Source organism: Melospiza georgiana, chromosome 3 (genome assembly GCF_028018845.1).
Source record: "Melospiza georgiana isolate bMelGeo1 chromosome 3, bMelGeo1.pri, whole genome shotgun sequence".
In the NCBI taxonomy this organism is placed as follows: Eukaryota; Metazoa; Chordata; class Aves; order Passeriformes; family Passerellidae; genus Melospiza; species Melospiza georgiana.
In genome coordinates this window covers 90,970,688-90,990,040 of record NC_080432.1, presented here as the reverse complement: position 1 = coordinate 90,990,040, position 19,353 = coordinate 90,970,688, and the positions used below count along the sequence as shown (strand labels likewise).

At 38.1% G+C, this 19,353-nt stretch overlaps 1 protein-coding gene across 1 annotated transcript in view; it reads left to right on the top strand.

Annotated features, from left to right (window-relative positions):
• GREB1 (growth regulating estrogen receptor binding 1) overlaps positions 1-19,353 on the top strand; it is a 55,346-nt gene that overhangs the window by 25,868 nt on the left and 10,125 nt on the right. Inside the window, exons 18-26 of the mRNA XM_058020202.1 lie at positions 1,151-1,266; positions 1,979-2,178; positions 3,968-4,057; positions 5,438-6,012; positions 13,021-13,123; positions 13,843-14,001; positions 15,697-15,839; positions 16,602-16,763; positions 18,541-18,745. Of these exons, the coding sequence (XP_057876185.1) occupies positions 1,151-1,266; positions 1,979-2,178; positions 3,968-4,057; positions 5,438-6,012; positions 13,021-13,123; positions 13,843-14,001; positions 15,697-15,839; positions 16,602-16,763; positions 18,541-18,745 (1,753 nt within the window). The remainder of the gene's footprint in view (positions 1-1,150; positions 1,267-1,978; positions 2,179-3,967; positions 4,058-5,437; positions 6,013-13,020; positions 13,124-13,842; positions 14,002-15,696; positions 15,840-16,601; positions 16,764-18,540; positions 18,746-19,353) is intronic.

Below are 19,353 nucleotides of genomic sequence, written 5' to 3'. Positions count from 1 at the left end.
TATTCTTGTCACCAGCAGGGGACTGAAAGACCGATTTGCTTGATCAATGATGGTAGTTATGGATCCTAGAGCAGCCTGGTGTTCACAGTTTGGGATTTTATGCTTTCTGAATCATGTTTTGGTTTATGGATTAATTTATATCCTTTAAGTCCAGAATCGTGGGTCATCTGTTTAAAAAAAGTGTCCTTTGCTCTTCATAAAATTACCATCTTCTGATCTCCAAGGCAAAAATGTATTTCCTCTAGAATGTTGTAATATCTATATGTTATACTGTTTACTCTGTTTGATCCAATACATTAGATTAAGTCATTTGAGATCCAGAGCCTAATGCTGATCTCATTCTGCTATTAATTAGACACCACTTACCCTGAAAAATCAGAATTAGTTCTGAGTCACATCCTGATTATGTTCTCTGACATGTATAGAGGGGAACATAAGCACATGTCAGAGGTGAGTTGTTGTACTGTTGCTCACACCATAGATGCTCCTTATCTGTAGATCAGTCTCACAGCAGAAAGGACTGACTGGTGAGTAAAGCAATACAGCCTGAGGCTGAGCAGCCAAACAAAACATGGACATGTCAGATTTCTCATAAAGTTACCAGGAAAACTGATAGCTTTAGAGGAGAGTGGGAGACTCCAGGGGGTTGTAAATAGGGACAGTGGTGTGTGTTGAACACTTCCAACTTTCTCCTGTTCCTCTAAGGTGAAAAAGTCTCATTTCTAGCTTAGTTTCTTCCTTGGACTCAGACTCCATATATTATCTGCCTCAAGAAGCCTCTGTATTCTCTTCCCCAAAACTCCTGCTCAGCTTTACTCTCCATTGTGCCATGTTTGCCATATGCCCTGGTCTCAGTGCTATCTATGCAGGCTGGAACATACTGTCCCAATGTGCTCAGACTAACAGCAGGCAGACTGCTGCCTGTAATGCTCTAGAAGCTGTGAGAGCTATCTATTTGGAATTGGGCTCTGCAGTGTGGCTTCTCTTCCTCTGTACAAGTGGGTTATTATAATGGATGATAAAGTATGTCTTACTGTCTTTTTATTTGATATAAATATATCTCAAATATATGTATATATAAACTTCTTATATAGTTACAGATAAGTCCAACATATAGATATGTCCAACAGGGTTTCTCTACCTTGTACAGATCTGGCAGAAAATTGAGGATGTAGATTGGAGGCCACAGACCTATTTGGAATTGGAAGGTTTGCCTTGCATATTGATTTTTAGTGGGATGGATCCACAAGGGGAGTCTTTGCCACGGTAAGAAGATCCACTCTTTTTTCAGTGGCAGTGTTTTATCCATTGCTTATCAAATAGCTGAAGATTAACTGTGTGATTACTTGTGTGAGAGGAGAACAGATTTCAGTGTCAAGGTGTTTCTTTGCCATTTTTGGGCAGTTTTTGTATCATAAATGCAAACTCCATGTTATTGATAATAAACTTCTGTTTATACAAAGACATAAATAGCTTCAAAAATATTATAAAAGTTATCCCAGTTTAGAGGAGAGAATGGGTATGTTAAAAAAAAATAAGTATAGCTGCTTAAGTATAGCTGCTGAGGTTTATTTAGGGTGGCTGAGAAATCTGCTGATGATGGTTGTATGTGTGCCCCAGGATGTGTGGAGTGCCTTCTGGAATGGCAGCTGGAAGAGAGACAGGATGCCCTGGGGCACTAAATGCTTTCGTATGTTCAACTGAGTCCTGTTCTGTGTGTGTTAGGTTTAGAATCCAAATGATTATTCTTATGCTGATGCTAATGTTCAGTGCAGTAAATCAAGTTGTGTAATTGGGTTAAGAGAAAGAAAAGTGTATGCATCACAGTGGTAAACTTATTAAGCACAAAATACTGTGTTCTATCTCATCCCTCATTGAAGCTAATTGTGAAAAAATTCCCCTTTGGCTGTGTTTCTCAAAGAGATAAGGCAGTAGATTACAGTGAGTTTTCATAGTAACTCCTCCTGTTTCTCTCCAGATCACTGAGATACTGTGACCTACGTTTAATAAATTCTTCTTCCTTGGTACGGACAAACCTGGAGCAAGAACTTGGTTTGGCAGCATACTTTGTGAGCTCAGAAATTCACACAGAGAAACCAGTTGTGAATGATGTGTTAGAAAGTGACCCAGAGAAACTGAGCAGTACTGACAATGAAGATGAAGAAATAGCAACAGAAGGTATTTTTTATTACTGGTAATAAAATGAGCTGTAAAATGAGTGAAAATGATTATCAAAAGCAGCAATTTATGGGTGAGGTTTTCTTACTTTAGTCTTACTGAGTGAGCTCTGCTCCTTAGTTTTGTTTCATCTCATTGAACCTCTGTTTCCTCACCTGCTGCTGATGCATTTTAACTTCTTGCAGTTCTACTGCTGTATCTGTTTCTCTCTCTGTTTTCTGGCTCCCTTCTGTGTTCCTCCTTTGCCCTGTGTGTTCTGACAGCCACCAAGTGGAGCTTGAGTAGGAGCACCAGGTGACACTCACTGTTCAGGTGACACTCACTGTTCAGGTGACACTCACTGTTCCAGGACCCTCTGCATCTCCCTCCCCAGCAGGGAAGGGTGAGATTTGCTCTCTGAGAAGCAGCAGCAGTGACTGCATCCCTCCCCTCACTGGCAACTCCAACTAAACTGTTCCTGGTGCTACTGAACCTATCCTTACAATGATGTCAGTGATAAAGATTCCTTTCAAGGAAACAGCTGATTAGTCCCTACCTTGTAAGGGGTTAAATAGTATGGATAGAAAATATATCTCAACATAGAAACTTTTAAGTTCTCCTTGAAAATGCCCATGAAATCAAATTAACAGTGTAGAGTTCGTGAATTCATAATTTCTTAAGAAACCAATTGAGCACATACAAATATGCAAAACCCAACAATAATTTACCCAGGAACAATTACTTTCTGCATTGTTTGAGTTATAATTGATGGACATTATCAGTTATTTATTAGTTCTTTACACTTTTCTTTACTATCTATGGTGCCTATGGAAAACAAAGGATTTTTATCCCTGTAAAGTATTTTAAATCTCAAACAACTTGCCTTCATTTCTTTTTTTATACTATGAGGAGGAAGAAACCCAATTACCTTCCAAGTTCACCTAGGAAGTTCTTACTCACTGAAAATGACAGCAGAACAAGCTAAACAAAAATACCTTCTTTAATCCAATATGGACTCTTCATAGAGGAATGAAATGCCTGAGGTCATACTCAAACTGTGTTCAAGAGATGCCTGCTTCAGATGTGATGGGTACTCCTTGCAATGAGCAGTTCTGTCCATTTAGTTGAAGTATGCTGAGATTGTATGTGATCTGAGTCCAATGAGCTCCTGTGATGTCTAAGGCTGCTCTCCTGGTCCATGAAGTATGGTGTGATCATCCAGAGTCCAACTCAGAACATGTGAGATAGGCTTACAGTCTAAGTTTGCTGATGGCAGTGCTTATCTCAGTTTATCACGTTAATACTGTACAGGAACAAGCATTTTAACTTAGGAGCCTCAGCTAGGAATCTCAAGTGAATGATGGCCATCCACCTGAGGATTTTCATCTCTGAAAGCTGAGATATAATCTGGCCATAAAGCTGTGTGGGGTAGGATGTAATTTCATAACATACTGATAAAATAGAGCTTGTTGCCTGCTGCTTTCCCTGACACTGGATTAGTCGGGAATGTAAGACATGGGTTGGAAGAGAAACCATGGTTGAGACAGGCCTAGATATTACCAGCTCCTGGTTGCAGCACTGATTTTTGTGAAGCTATTGCAGCTCAGAACAGGTAAATTAGACCATAGGCTGATCCGATATTCTGTGGTGGGAACAGATACTCTCCATATTGGAAACAGTGTCAGGATGAGGCCAAATCCCACACAAACCCTTCTGTACTTCTCCTTACTTTGACAATATAGCTGTCACTTAGAGGCTTACCTAAATTATATTTTGATTTTGTTTTCCCTTACTATCATTCATGAAACAGGTTCTACTTCAGAAAAGAGAAGTCCTATGAAAAGAGAAAGATCATGTTCCCATGACTCTGCATCTTCATCTCTCTCTTCAAAAGCTTCCAGTAAGACCATAAGATCATCTCTGTTAAATTTAGGACATAAAAGAGACCTTGGCTTATTTGATAAATAGTATAAGGCATAAATCACTAAGGTTTTGATCAAGCCTATTTTAATGGGATCGCTTAAGATGACTAGAAAATATAGGGATTAGACTTCTGAAATATAGAAAATAGGATCTTTTCTTTCTTGAAAAATTAACATGCCATGGGGTGCTCAAACTAGGTGCTTCCATGTGGTCTGCCCATAGCTCTGTGCCCTCAGTACATCTGTGGTCAAAGAAATATTTTTATTTCACTATTTTCTGTGCTCCTGGATACTGGTATTTTGAGGGATGTCACACTGGTGTTACTTGCAGCCATTCACAGTGCTGGTGACACTTTTGTGTTTGTTGCTAATGGCTATTACTGACTACTTCAGATTAATAGACAGAGGATAGCATTTCTTGAAATCAGCATTCTTCTTTCTACTGACTTTTGTTTGTTCAAAATGTGGGGGTTTTTGAGAACCAGCATGATTGTTTTCACCATGAGGGGAAATCTGGTTTAATCTATGTTCAGCCTTAGGTAGATATTTCTTATACCTTGTGTAGACTGATTCCACAAGCAGTTTTCTGTCTACTTTAAAGACTGTGACATATTTGCATGCCCTCTTTCACTAAGCATTAAAGATGCTCAAAACCATTTAACATGTGTTAAACTTTCAAGAAATCTTAATAGTTAAAATATATATAGCGTAAAAATATATAGCTTTCAGAAAATGCACAGTTACCTGCCGGGTGTATCTACATCACATATTCCCAGCCAATATTCATGAGTTCAGTATGTTCTCTGAGCTGACCCAGAGCTCTGTGAATGCACTAATGCATTCTGTAGGTGCTTGAGGGCTGCCAGGTTTCATTAGATCAGCCTAAGTGCTGCAGTGACCCAGACATGGGTGTCAGAGAAGAGCTGACTCAGAGGACTGTTTTTGGATGTCAGTCTAAGTAAACATTTCTGTAGTGTGGTGGGGTAATAGCCTGGAAATACTTATTTCCTTCAATGCATTTAAACAATGGTTTTAGTAATTTTGTATTTGTCTTGAGTGAATAAAGTGTCAGGTGAGCACCTTCAGCAAGAAGTGTATGAGGGAAATAGAGGACAGAGCAATCACTGACATCTTCCCTATGCACTTCAGGACTTTAAAAGCCACTTTCTGCTTTGAAACAAATACTACAAACTTGTCCCATTATGGCTTCCTGTACGAGGAAGGTCAAAGCAAGAGGAGGAGCAATGTTTGCTGGACAATGTATCAAGAGGATTATTTGTTGTGTTTTGTTTAACTGTGGCATTGACTAGAAGAGATAGTTGCACTGTGTTAAAATACAATTTTTCTTTTAATTACAGCATTCTGCACTGAGTCATCCCCTCCCCAAGCCCTAAGTAACAGCACTGAAGAAACTACAAATAACTATGAAAGGCAGAAGCAGAAAGTAGACAAGGGGGCACAAACAACAATCAGCAAGCACTTGCCACCAGTAACTGAACAACTGGATATGAAACAAAACATAAAAAGTACCCAAGTCTCCATCACCTCATCATCCTCCCCACCTTTCTCCTCCTCTTCTTCCTCCTCTGCACCTACTCATAACTCCTTCATCCTACAGACGTCTCAGTGTTCCATGACCAAGGCATCTAAACAGCCTCCCATAGTTTTCCTGCCCAAACTGGTTTATGACATTATTACTTCAACAGACAGCAGTGGACTTCCCAAATCCTCTTCCCTCTTGCCTTACCATTCTGTCATGTGGGCAAGTTCTTTCCGTCCCCTTATGAGCAAGATGATGACGTGCACGGAGCAGTCCCTGTACTACCGCCAGTGGACGGTTCCCAAGCCAATCCACATGGACTACAACAACAGGAATGAGGGCAGAATGGACACCTTCCACCCAAGGAGACTGCTGCTGAGTGGGCCACCACAGGTGTGTAAAAAGAACAAGGTATTATCACTGATTAATTTTGTTTAAGTTTATCATAATCTCAGAAAAAATATTTAGTCCTTATTATTCATACTTGCAGGGGTGGGTTTTTTTGTGGAGAGTGAATTACTTATATTTTATTTCTTAATCTCTTCTAATAAAAAATATCTTCCTTGCTTTACTGTTAGTCTGAGTTTCAATACAGAGATGCTGCAGCAATATTCACTTTGTTAGTCTCTCTCCATTAAAATGTTTTAAAGACAGTTTGCTCGCAAGATAGATTTCATGTATAATTTCAGTTGTTAAAGTTGCATATGCATTTATGTTTTAAATAAAGATCAAAGATCTTGACAAAGCCACTTTCTTATGCTTTCAATGTGAAAGCAGCTGAGTTTGTAATTAAATTATTTTGTTTCCTTTGCACAGCAGACAGAAATAGAAGCTGTTGTAAATAATACATGCAAGAAGGCCAGTTCAAAGTAGCAGAGCCATATTTAAAAGATGAGTAGCTTACCCGGGAGTTTTTTTACATTACTTTGAAAATATGTGTGAAAATGGATCTAGTACTAAGAAGTTAATTCTTGTGTAAATTCTCCAGGAATGTTTAGCACTTATTTCTGAGCAAGGTGTCTCCTAGTTAAGTGCACATGTTACAGGCTAAAGGTAGAATTGTGCCTCATGTTTTACTGCAGTATGAAGCAACAAGATAGGAAGAGGCACTGTGCCTGCTGAGAGCAGATGCATTTCCTGTCAACCTCACAGTCAAACAGGATAAATGCAAACCAAGGCAAAGGTGTTTCCAGTTACTGTAACATCAACCCAAAGAATTAATCCAAAGACAGTTACTGAATTAGATTGCCACATGATACACTCTTCTATGCCCATCCATGGCAAAAAGCAACTCCATATTGCTATTTGTAACACTATTGTTTTCCATTGTATACGCAAATATATGGGGCAGAAGGAGCATAAATGAACTCTTCATATTGGGAGTTCTCACAGATGTTACTCTGAGTCACAAAGGATTCCAGAAACTGAGGATCAGTTTTTCACTGTCCATTCCTTTGATCTAAATAGTTTGTGTTTGCCAAATATTGAGGTGTTAAGTGATCAAGAAACTGAATTTCATACTCAGCTGCAGCATAAAAATGAATACAATGTGGAGAGGGATGTTCATTTTCATCCCAAAAAACCCCAAAATGACAGGCTGTAACAAAAGGACAGGCTCTAACTTCTGTTAGAATTTTATATTGCGTTCACATCAAACCCCATAAAGATATGATTCTGAAAGCCATCCTAAACATTCAGATTAACCAATAAGAAGTTTTTTCCTTGGTATTTGAGTCCCAAATGTAAATTGTGAATCTCAGAAGAGTCATTCAGAGACTTCTGACAGCATACTACACATGGTGAGAAGGCTTTGATAGTTCACACACCTGATATTTGCAATTTAACTAACTGTTATCAAACAGATAGCTTGTTTATTTGTCAGCCCACTTTTCACTATCAAATCTCTCTGGTTTTTTTTCCAAGTATGGAATAGGATCTTGCTCACCTCTGTACAGCTGTGAATTTCAGCCTTGGTAGCGATTCTTTTACTTGAAACTCCATCTCTTTTTCAGCTGTCTTCACAATGCAGGTTATTTCCTAGTGTTGTATGGGGTCCTACAGTTGGCTTAGTTCCTAAAGGATGCTTTTTATATGTTTATTCATTTTATATTCCTCAGTTCTTTCTGAAGAATATACCTGTTTCACACAGAACAAATTCATGTTCATCAAATCAGGAGTATATCATATCTTCTCCTCTCAAATTCATACTCATCAAATCAGGAGTATCATATATTCTTCCTAAATAAAAAAATGTAGTGTTATATATTAATTTAATAGAATTTTCTACTTATTATTCCATGGAAATCTCTTAATTTATTTCTATCTTCATAGAAAAATCCAGCAACTTTTCTACCTTTACTATTTTAACCTCCCAAAGTACTTAAAACACCCGTAAACCAAACAAACTGCTTTAAAAGTATGTGGGTTAATTTAAGGTATAACAATGCAGTGTTTTTGAAGGGAATAGTAGCAATAAAATATGCAGTAATTAGAATTGCCTTTCTCTTTTGAAAAGAAATAATTTTCCTTCCTGAAGTAGGTTTTATTCTTTTTTTGGATAATATTAACATTTCACGTGGACTTAATACTTACTCCATCAAGAGGTATAGGCAGAAATGAAAACAATTATTAGACAGCTCATATCTAAATGTTGATAACATCTCAGCCAAAGTATAAGGTTTCCAGAGTAGTATCTTCCCAAAAATTATTAATTACTTGTTTTCTTTATCAGGCAGTAAATTCCTTTACTAGAATTTAAATCAGGAAGTAATTTTCTGATTAAAATGAAAAATGCTAAATCAACAGAGCAAGAAAACATTAGAGAATCAAAATGACAGTTCTCACTGTCAGGGAAATTAGAAACAAAATATACTTACCCTTCTCTCATGGAGATATTTTACCCTATGTACTGGTCAAAATATTTTGCTGGAAGACTTGTTAGATTTTTACAAGGACAGTTATGTACATTAGAAGGCAAGAAATGTCTTATTTTTACAATAGGCTTTAGGAAATGCAGTAAAAACTGGATAGGTATGGACTAATTTATCTGTAATTAGCTCATATGATCAAAGTGAAGCCATTGGTTAGTGAGTATAATTTAATATACATCAGCATGAGCAATACGTATCGTATCTACGGATCGACGTCTGTTCCCTGGTACCCCCATGCAAATGCCTATCTGGAGTTCTAAATTCCCTCAAGTATTTTTTCCTCAGAAAATTCATCCTAAAGTTCCCCAAACTGCAAATCAGGGTTTTGTATGTTCAGTTTTAACTGGATTTTACAATTTAGAACTGGCATTTTCCTGAAGTGTGGAAGCTGCTGGTGAGCACAACTCAGTCCTGTGGCACCACATCCAGGGAATGGAGCAAGCATGTCTTAAGACACTTCCTGAAGAAGAAAACTACTGCCCATTTTATTACTCTAACTTTATTAAGAACTCATTACAATGAATGTATACACCATTCAGCTTATATAAGAAAAATATTAGGGAAATATTTAATATATCTATTATTAGCTGTATTTTAGAAGAATGTAGCATGTGGAAACATGGAGAAGAGCCATCAACATTTGACCAACTGTCTGTGGATCATCAGCATGTTTTCTGCAAATCATCATTGATTCACAGGCCTCAGTTTGAAAACCACTGTCATGGTATGTGAAGAACCGTCTTACCTGAAAATTAGAATAGAAAAATTCCCCTTATGGAATTATTTCCCCTTTTGCCATATTTCTCCAAATGTGAGGCCTGAAATCAGATGATGCTTTATACCAACATGTAAGAATAATAAAATACTTCTAGTGGTCCTGGTGTCCAGCATCTGGAACAAGTTAAAATAGGAAGCTCATTACTGTTGCATGTTCTACAACAGCACTTTTGAATGTAATTCCCTGGATGCATGGAGGGACACATGCAGTTTATCTCACTGGAATGCTCTCTCTCAGATTTTTGGTTGGTTTGCACCCTATGCTTGATATCTATGGCAAGCAGAGTTCAGTGGTCAAAATCTTTGGAGAGTTTTCCCCTTCTCTTTGGTAATATATGTCTTTCATATAAAAACTAGACCTTCATATATATGTCAGATTTTCTTTAGGAAAAAATTTGAATTCATATTCCTTCCTCCTCCTCATAAATGAAGAGCTTCAGAGTAAACATATTCTTAGTATTTTAAGGGCTAAATAATCCATGACGTTAAGGATGAAAATAGAAACAAACCCCCTAAATCTCATCAGGCCCCAAATTCCCTAGTTATCATCAGTTTTCAAAAGATTTGAGATTTTCATTTCTTAGTCTTCTGGGATTTTCTTCTTCCAAGTCTGATTCTTCAGACTTATGTCTTCCAAACTCAGATAGACAGGAACCAATTGAGTAATACTTCCATTATTTGGGCATATTGCCCCCCAAGTGCCTTATCTTACAAAACACTGAGCACTGCCACATGTTTGAGGAACCTTTTTTCTGGAAAGCAGAGCTGTTTGTCATAGTGGCCCCTCTCATGTACATTTTGTTTCAGAAATTGTAAAAATACACCCCAGTTCTAGGTTCCTTCAGTCTTTTAATCTGTTTGCAACTTTGGTATCCAGAGCAAAGACAGGATATGGGGAAAAACATCTTGTTCAGAGTGCTTCCTTACCAGTTTTTGTCATTACTAATATATCATGCTTAGCCCAGAGTCACTAGTTGGGATCAGCACAGCATTGTGCTTGACTTTCCTAAAGCCATGTAAAGCTGCAGACCAATCAGGTATCCACTTTAAATTTTCTTTGCAGATCTCCTGTTTATTGCAGTTAGGAGATAGGGGATGGGCAGGATCCCCTTATGCAGAGCATTATGCTTCAAAGGTGTGCATACCTTGCTTGCAGGATCTCTTTGTAGCTACTTACAGTGCACAAACTCTTGGAAAAAGGGGTAGTGACAGATGGGGCAAGATGGGGAGATGAAGAAGTTGTGGTTTCCGATTGTTATTCAGTTAATTTTCACATTTTATTTTCAAACAAAGAAAAAGTCTCTGTGCTATTCCATTTTGCCTGGAGATGGTACACATATAAAACAGTACAATTAGTTTTAGAGGTGCATTTAGCTATCTCGGGATGTTACAAGTTCACTTGTTCAAGATTCTTCCCTTCTGGAGTAAATGCTGATTGTAAATGAGATGTCATTAATTTCTCATTTTCTTTTTTGAAAATCTCGAAATGACCTGAAAAAGGTGTTCTCTCTTTCACCAGTTCATTTCTTGAGCAGTAAATGCAGGCAAATGTGCTAGTGAATGGAGTCCAAATATGAATGCTGCATGTGCTCAGCCCAATCTCTGCAGGGAAACATTCTAATAACATGGAGATATTCCTGAAAGCTCCCAACAGCTTTTTACACACAGCATTGCTCATATCTAGCAGTTCATAAAACTCACAGTACTGAATTGGAAACTTTTAATGTGACAGATAGAGATTGGGTAAGATCTAATGCATGCAGTGGCCTAAGTGCATGTATTAGATTAGCGGTGTAGCACTTGTCATCCTGTGGTTTCCAGCATTTTTGAGTCGTGACCCTACAGTTTGTGTACCCTTGAGCCTGGTGACTGATGCTTTTCATCTCAGCACCACGCAGCAGTAGCCTCATCACTCCCACACACATTCTGAAATACATGAGTTTGATAGAACTTTTTTAACGCATACCAAAAAGAAAAAGTAAGGCTTTCAACATGTTGTTCTGTTGACAATTCTAAGTATATACTTCAAACAGATTAAGAATTAATTTTTATATAGATATCTAATATCAAGGAGACAGGTGTGCTTTTGATAAATGATCTCTTGTTTGAAATTTGGAAACTTAATATGTCAGGCTACCCTGTGTTTAATGACAAGTGATTAGAGGCACTTTAAAAGAGTATGTTCATAACAGAATAAAAAGGTAATCTCAGACATGAGGAAAACAAATGAAAGTATTTTCTTTGTTTGCCTCAGATGTGGGAAAATAAGATGGTTTTGTTTTAGCTCCTCAACGAGTAGCCATTGCTTCCAAGTTTAGAACCTTGTTCCAGGGTCAGAGTAAAAAATTCTCATCAGTTTCAATGGAGTTTAGATAAAAAACAAAACTGGGAGTTAGAAACATCTGGTCCATGGGCTGACTATAGTCCATGCTGTCATTTCCTCTACTCGAAGTTACTCTTTTTTCTGTGTTACTCCAGGATGACAGAGTTGTGTGCTGACATCTGATTCTCAACAGAGAACAGGGATAATGAGACCCTTATCCACCCTGTGCAAGCAACTGTTCAAACTGCAGTCTGATAGGAGAAACAGATAATGAGCAAATGTCTCTTGCTTTGAATTTAAAGCCTCCCTTCCTCAAGTGTTGAGAGAAAATGAAAATTTTTCTTGTCATAGATGGAAAACAGTAACTTAAATACTCCGTTTAGCAATTCCAACACCCTATGCTTCTGACATGTCCTAGCAGTAATGGAAGTGAAGCTGGGTTTTCAATTCAGTAGTAATATAGACCTAATCCAAAATCTGATGTCCCTTTGTGAAATCAGACATTTGCTGTCCAATGTGTTGTAACTGATCTATGTGCTAACCTCCCCTGTACATCCTGCTCACACACAACATCATGGTTTTTAAAGGGGCCTGCTTGGATATGGCCTTATTTACTTGATGCTATCACCAGCAAACTACCTGCGAAAGACAGAACAACCCACTGAATAAATCACTGGCTGTGGCTTAAACCTTTCAGCAATACTCTTGATGTAGTGAAGGGAAAAATTTATACACTGTGTTGATGGGGTGAAAAAGAAAGGAGAAAGTTGTATTTTAAGATGATTTTAAAATGGACTTTTAAACGATAATTTTAAAAGATTGGAAAGGAAATATTGTATTTTCAGCATGAAAACAGGACATTTTTTGCACATACCATGTCCTTCAGGAGTGGAAGTGGCCAGCAGGAGCTCTCCCAGGGATGTGTTGCCACTTTTACTCCTCAGGAGAGTGACTGAATTCAGTAGCGGGCAGTGTACTGGTGAATCATATAGAAATGAAAGGCTTGGGATAATTCTTTAGTTATCTTGTAATTCGAGGGTTCTTTGTACATTTTATGAGCCTATGTGATTTTTAAATGTTCATTGCCTGTGTAGAACCTATAACATCAGGAGAGAAAATTCTCGTCTCTGGGCCTGTAATTAGACCTCTGATATAAAATGTGTTTTCCAGCTAAGCTCCTGCACAGAGAGAATAAAACTGTTGAACATTATGCTCTTCATTTATGCCAAGGAATATACAAATAACAAAGATATCCAAGTCCTGAATATTAACATTCAGTTTCACCACAGCTGCAATTTCCAGATATATGGAAAACTAACATGATGAAAAGCAAAATTTTACTTTTTTTTTTTCTAATTTATATGTTTACAGATAGGGAAAACAGGTGCCTACCTGCAGTTCCTCAGTATTTTGTCCCGAATGCTGATTAGACTGACAGAAGTGGATGTTTATGATGAGGAAGAAATCAACATCAGTAAGTTCCTGGTATAAAAATATTCTGGAGACAATAGAAAATTGTTAATTGTTATGCTAAATTGAAATATAGTTGTCTGTATATTCTATGTATATTCTATCCTCATCACCTTTGCAATTGCTTTACATTATATAAATACTGTAAGAAAAATTTTCTGAGATCTTCAACTGATACTTAAGAATATTTTATTATTTTATTCATTGTTTAGAATTTAAGCAAAGAACATACCTCTGGTTTTTGTGGAAAGAGATCGACAGCATTTATGTATATTAAATGATATCCAACCATTGGTCTTCAGTGTAGAATTGGAATTAACTTCTGTGGTAAAGCATAAAAGGAATCATTGAAATTTTGCCAGATTTATACCCTGAGGAGCAATGTCATGTTTTCTTATTACACAAGATTACCCGAGGGAAGGGAGTTTCTGCTCTCTAATATCTAATTTTAGTCCAAACTTGCTTTATTTACAGTTTATTACTGCTTTGTGTTCCCAGATGTATTTCTGTCAGACAGGACATGAAGATAATTTTAAAAGGCAGAGTTGCATTGAGGTGCAAGGTTCATTTATGCAAAAGTTTACCTCTTGGTGCATAATGATATTGTGCCATCAGACTAATGAAAGAAAAAATGGAGCAGGAATAATAGGTACAGCAAAATCATCTATAGTAATATAAAGAGCTTTAAAAAATTCTGAATTCTTATTTTTCAATATATCATAGACATAAAAGAAGAATCTGATCAATACTACCATCAGCCTGGAGATATGTGGCCAGATTTGGAGACATTTAAGAAGATGCCTTTTGACTACACCATCCATGACCCAAAATATGAAGATGCGAGTCTGATTTGTTCAAAGCTTCAGACTATAGACAGTGAAGGTAAGAATTTTAAAAATCTGATTGGTACACATTTATGTATTTATTTGTTTTTAATGTGAGAATCCTGTTAAACTTTCAAGCATAGTTAAAATACCAGAAATGCTTTTGATTAAGTAATAGTGAAAAAAGATTTCAAGTTTTCCAGATGAAGTACCAGAGTATGACCCATATAAATTACTTAAGGAATATTATATGGATAGTCTTTCATTAAAAAAGCTCTAATTCCTCAATGAGTTTGTGCATTTGAATGATTTTATAAAGTAGCATTGCCCTGCTCTGTAGCAATGCAATGATTTCTGTGCATAAAGTTAGCTTTGTATTTAAAAGTATCTATAGGTTCATTTTTTAGATTTTAGGTTAGGTTTGGAAAGCTTGAGATGAACATGCTCAGACCTAGATTCCTGGAGTATTGGTGTGAGAATCGGTGCTCTGAATTAGCCAGCTGGACATGCACAGGCCTGTGGGAGTGGGTGGCAGGGAGGAAACCCTGCTGTTCAGAAAGGCCTTGGCAGGCTGGAGAAGTGGAGCCTCAAGAACAGTTCATCCCACATGCCCCTTGCACTTGGGATAGAATAACTTTATTCAGATGTACAAGTTTGGGGCCGGCTCTAGAGACAGCAGCTTTGATAAAGGTGACTTGATGGTGCTGGTTGACAACAATTAAACATGAGTCACCAGTTCTCCACTGGGTCAATGGCTTACTAATAACCTAGCAACAGGTCAAGGGAAGTGATTATTCTTCTGTGATGGCAACTCTAAGGCCACATCTGGGTATTCTGTCAAGTTTTAGGCTTCCCAATATGAGAAAGACGTTGACATCGAGAAGTGAGGCCAGTGAGCAGCCACTAAGATATGGAGAAAATTGGAGTGAATTGGGTTTGTTTCATCTAGGGACATCAAGCAGGTGCATCTGAATGCTGTCTTCAATTTCCTAATGGGAATTTATAGAAAAAAACTATTGTAGATACACTGCATAAGGACAAGAGACAACAGACACAAGTTGCAATATGGGAAATTACAATTAGATTGTATGAAAAATATTTGCAGAATAAAAAGTAGTCAAGCTATGGAGCAGGTTGCCCAGAGAGATTATGAAAGCTCTGCTCTTGGTGATTTTTGAAACTTAACATGACAAGGAAGAGCTTTGAGCAGCCTGATCTGATGCTAAAAATCTGAGTGGAAGATTAAATAACAAAGTCCTTTTCAGCAGAAAATATACCTCATCTTCTCTCAGTCTCTCACAAAGAGGATCCTTTGAAAAATATGGATATACATGAAGGATCAACATCACTAAATTGCCAAATTAATTTCACATATCTACTGTGATGTCTGTCACAGAATGGCAAATGTCATAAGGGTCTTTATTACTATTTATTGCTTTTGTAAACATTCTACCAATAATAGCAACAATGAAATTTTTAATGGTCAGGCATTGTTTACATCTCAGCCTTATGAGAAATCTGTAGTGAATTACCATAATCATGAATTTGTAGATAATTCCTTGTCGATGTCTTTGCTGTACGTAGTTATTTATAAATTATTCTGTGCTCGGAATGAACTCATCGTTTATTTTGTACGTGTTTTATATTGCCATTTTCCCAGAAGCTGCTTTCGGTGACAGAAACAATCTGTCACAAGAGAATCCATTCTATCCTTGAATATATGTTACATTTAATTTGTTTCTTTTCTCTATAGACAGATCAGTGAGCAGGAGGCAGGAGGATATGTACACGTGCCGGCAGACAACCAGGATGAGACTGTCCAAGTATGCAGCGTACAACACCTACCATCACTGTGAGCAGTGCCATCAGTACATGGGGTTCAATCCCAGGTACCAGGTGAGGATTTCCAGGAGTTACTCTGCTGATGAGAAGCTGAAGCATTCACAACCCAAACACAGTTTGTGTACATTCACTGTATTTTGATTAGCTTAGAAGTTGTCTATGTGTACAAATACAGCCGATTTACAGATTTTGTTATTTCTTGAGGTTTGCCTGCCTTGGCTAGGCTGCAGTTTGGGGGGCTCAGAGGACCGACCCTTTTGTCATTCATGCTAGTTTATTTGGTGCTGTGATCTGCATATGTACTACCAAGTAAAACTACTTTCCCAGTAAGATTTCCACTGGGCTTTGTTTAAGTGGAAAAGTTTGCACCTAAGTGACTGCAACAGGTGCTACTTCTGACACAGGAGTAGTCCAGCACAGAGTAGTCTGTGTGGTATACAATTTGCTTTTACTCAGAATGACCCTCTAATTTCTTGCCTGTTTTAATGTGAGGAAGAAAGTGTCAGCAATGCAAATACTGTTTTTTATGTGCCAGTATTACTGTGAAAGCCAGGAGGGGCCTGTAAGTATTGGTGCCATCTATAAGATGAAACTGAAACAACAGTTTCAAAAGAGGGAACACTTTAATCTGTATTTTTTTAGGGTAAGCTCTAGCCTAGGGATTATTGCTTAACACTTATGAATAATGAAGCTAAATCTAATGTCATAAAGTAAGTGACTGTAATCTGTTCAGCAATGTTGTAAATGTATATAAACTGCACTGAGACCTTGTGGTTTGACTTTAAATGGAATTATCATATTTTTTCTCATCCTTAGATTTATGAGTCGACTCTGCATGCATTTGCCTTTTCCTATTCTATGCTGGGAGAAGAAATACAGCTGCATTTTATCATTCCAAAATCCAAGGAGCATCATTTTGTCTTTAGCCAACCAGGAAGACAGTTGGAAAGTATGAGGCTACCACTAGTCACAGATAAGGTAGCTGGATTATTTATATTTGTGGCCATATATGGGAGAGAGACACCACCAATTTCAAAGTCTGTTGAATTAGTATTCTCTGTACTACTGTTCCTACTGTCGAGAGACAATGAGTTTGTCCTTTTGCTAAGCTTGTATTTTCTCCCAGAAAGGGATACGTGAAAAAAAAATTTTGAGACACCAAAAAGCTCCATCTTTTGGTCATAGTCAAGGTTGATCCTTTGGTATCAACAGTCTTATCTGTGACAAAAGGTCTTTGGTTATGGGTTTAAGATGTTAAAGTGAGAATAGTTTCTGCAAAGAAACTCAAAGATATGATTTCATTTATCATACCATTAGTAAGAGCAAGCATTTTTTCTGTAGAGAAAAAGCAGTGGAATATCCTGTTTTATGCTGCATAAATGCTTAGTTACTTTCATATAAAATAATGCTTTTAAAGAATCTTAGCTTCAAGACTGTATAAAGAATTACATATCATGCTTGTAGAAAGGTATCTGTTTGACAAGCTCCAACCACAGAATCACAGAATAAATGAGTTGGAAGGGACCCACAAGGATCATTGAGTCCAACTCCTGGTCCTGCATTGCACCATCCCCAGGAGTCCCACCATGTGCCTGAGAGCACTGTCCAAACACTTGAGCTCTGGCAGGCTGCTGCTGTGACCACTTCCCTGGGGAGCCTCTTCCAGTGCCCAACCACGCTCTGGGAGAAGAATTTTTTCCTGATATCCAACCTAAACCTCCCCTGACACAACTTCAGGCCATTCCCTCAAGTCCATCCCTGCTCACCACAAAGAGGTCCTGCCCCTCTTCTTCCCCTCATGAGAAAGTTGTAACTGCAGTGAGGTCTCCCCTCAGTCTCCTCCAGGCTGAAGAGAAAAAGTGACCTCAGCTACTCCTCACACAGCTTCTCCTCCAGGCCCTTCACCGTCTTTGCTGCGCTCCTTTGGACACTCTCTAATAGTCTAATATTTTTCTTATCTTGGGGTGCCCAAAACTGCACAGAATATTCAAGGTGAGGCCACACAGGTGCAGAGATGTTGATCTTTACAGATATTCCTGATGCTCACATCTAAGGTGAAGCTGTGCCTTGCTCAGGCCACACTGCTTGGAGTACTGAAGCAATTTGTGGAGCAGCAGTAAGCAGTATAGCACTTCTATCCTGGAGAAAATAAGCTGCTTCCAATAAACACTAATAAATCAATATCACCCTCCAGTTCAAGTTTTAAATAGAAGAACCAAGACAGTAACACAACAGCAATGTAAGAATGACATCTCCTGCTCTCCCACACCCAGTAAACTTGTGCTTGGCTACATGGTCAGAGCTGTGTGCTGGGTCCTTGTGGATTCTTTTCTTGCTTCTGCCATTGGCCTCGTTGAGGCTTTGACATTTAAGGACTATTCTTCCTCTGCTTCTTTTTCTATTTTCTTGCTCCAGTCAGAAGAGTTGTACTGTAGTTTTGGAGTAAGGTGTTTCTTGCAGTCCTGTATCATAGGGACCTAAATCTTCTTGCAGATCTATCCTCAAGGTACCTCTGCACTTGGCAGGCCAAGGTTAGCAGTCCTGTCCATCCCACCACACTCTCATTGGTCAATTAAGCTAAATGATAGTTTTCTTTTTTCCAATTCTTATAAAAATTGTTTATTTTCCTGTCAAGGAATTTTAAAATGTGTCAGTTTGTCTAGTGTTAGTGTATCTGAATTGTTGTCCTGAAGAATCTATTTCTCCTTTTTCTGTCCAGATTAATACAGAAACTCACACTTCTTTTTACCTACAGAGTGAAGATTACATAAAAAGCCCCACTTTCACTCCCACCACTGGCCGTCATGAACATGGACTTTTCAATTTATATCATGCAATGGATGGAGCCAGTCATTTGCATGTTTTAGTTGTCAAGGAGTACGAAATGGCCATATATAAGAAGTATTGGCCCAACCACATCATGCTCGTTCTTCCAAGCATTTTCAACAGTGCAGGAGTAGGTAAGTGTAACAAGAGGTTCTAAAAAATGTGGACACACAACTTGGGTCCTTAGGTGTTGCTATTTGACAGTGAAATGTAGACCCACAGCTTGCAGCTAGGATGTCTGAGCTGGTGATCTGCATTCCCTCTGAAGACAATGTGTCACAGTTGAAGATACACTTCTCTTAATCCAGGACACCTAGAGCAAGCTCAGTGAGTTGCACCCTAGAAATACTTAACTCTTCTATTGTCTTTGAAAGAAGCTGAGGGTGTTAAAACTCAGATGGAGTTCCACAATTTCCACAATTTCACTTGTGGAAATAAGTTGCGTGCTACTTGCATGGGCAATGATGCTCTGGTTGGGTCCATCCCTCAGGAAGGTTCTGCCAATATAACATCTGTGAAATATTCAACCCTTTTCTTGTGCTGCTGGAACACCTTATATACAGCAGTAGTGACAAACATTCAGAGTAGATCATCAGGGACAATTTCCAGTGTCATTCACTGGAAAGCTGGTCAGTCAGCATCTCTAACTCTTTGCACCTAGAGACGCTAATGAACACAAATATTGTCATGTGAAAAGAAGTAGTCACTAAATCCTTGACACTAGAAAATCTTTACCACAGAA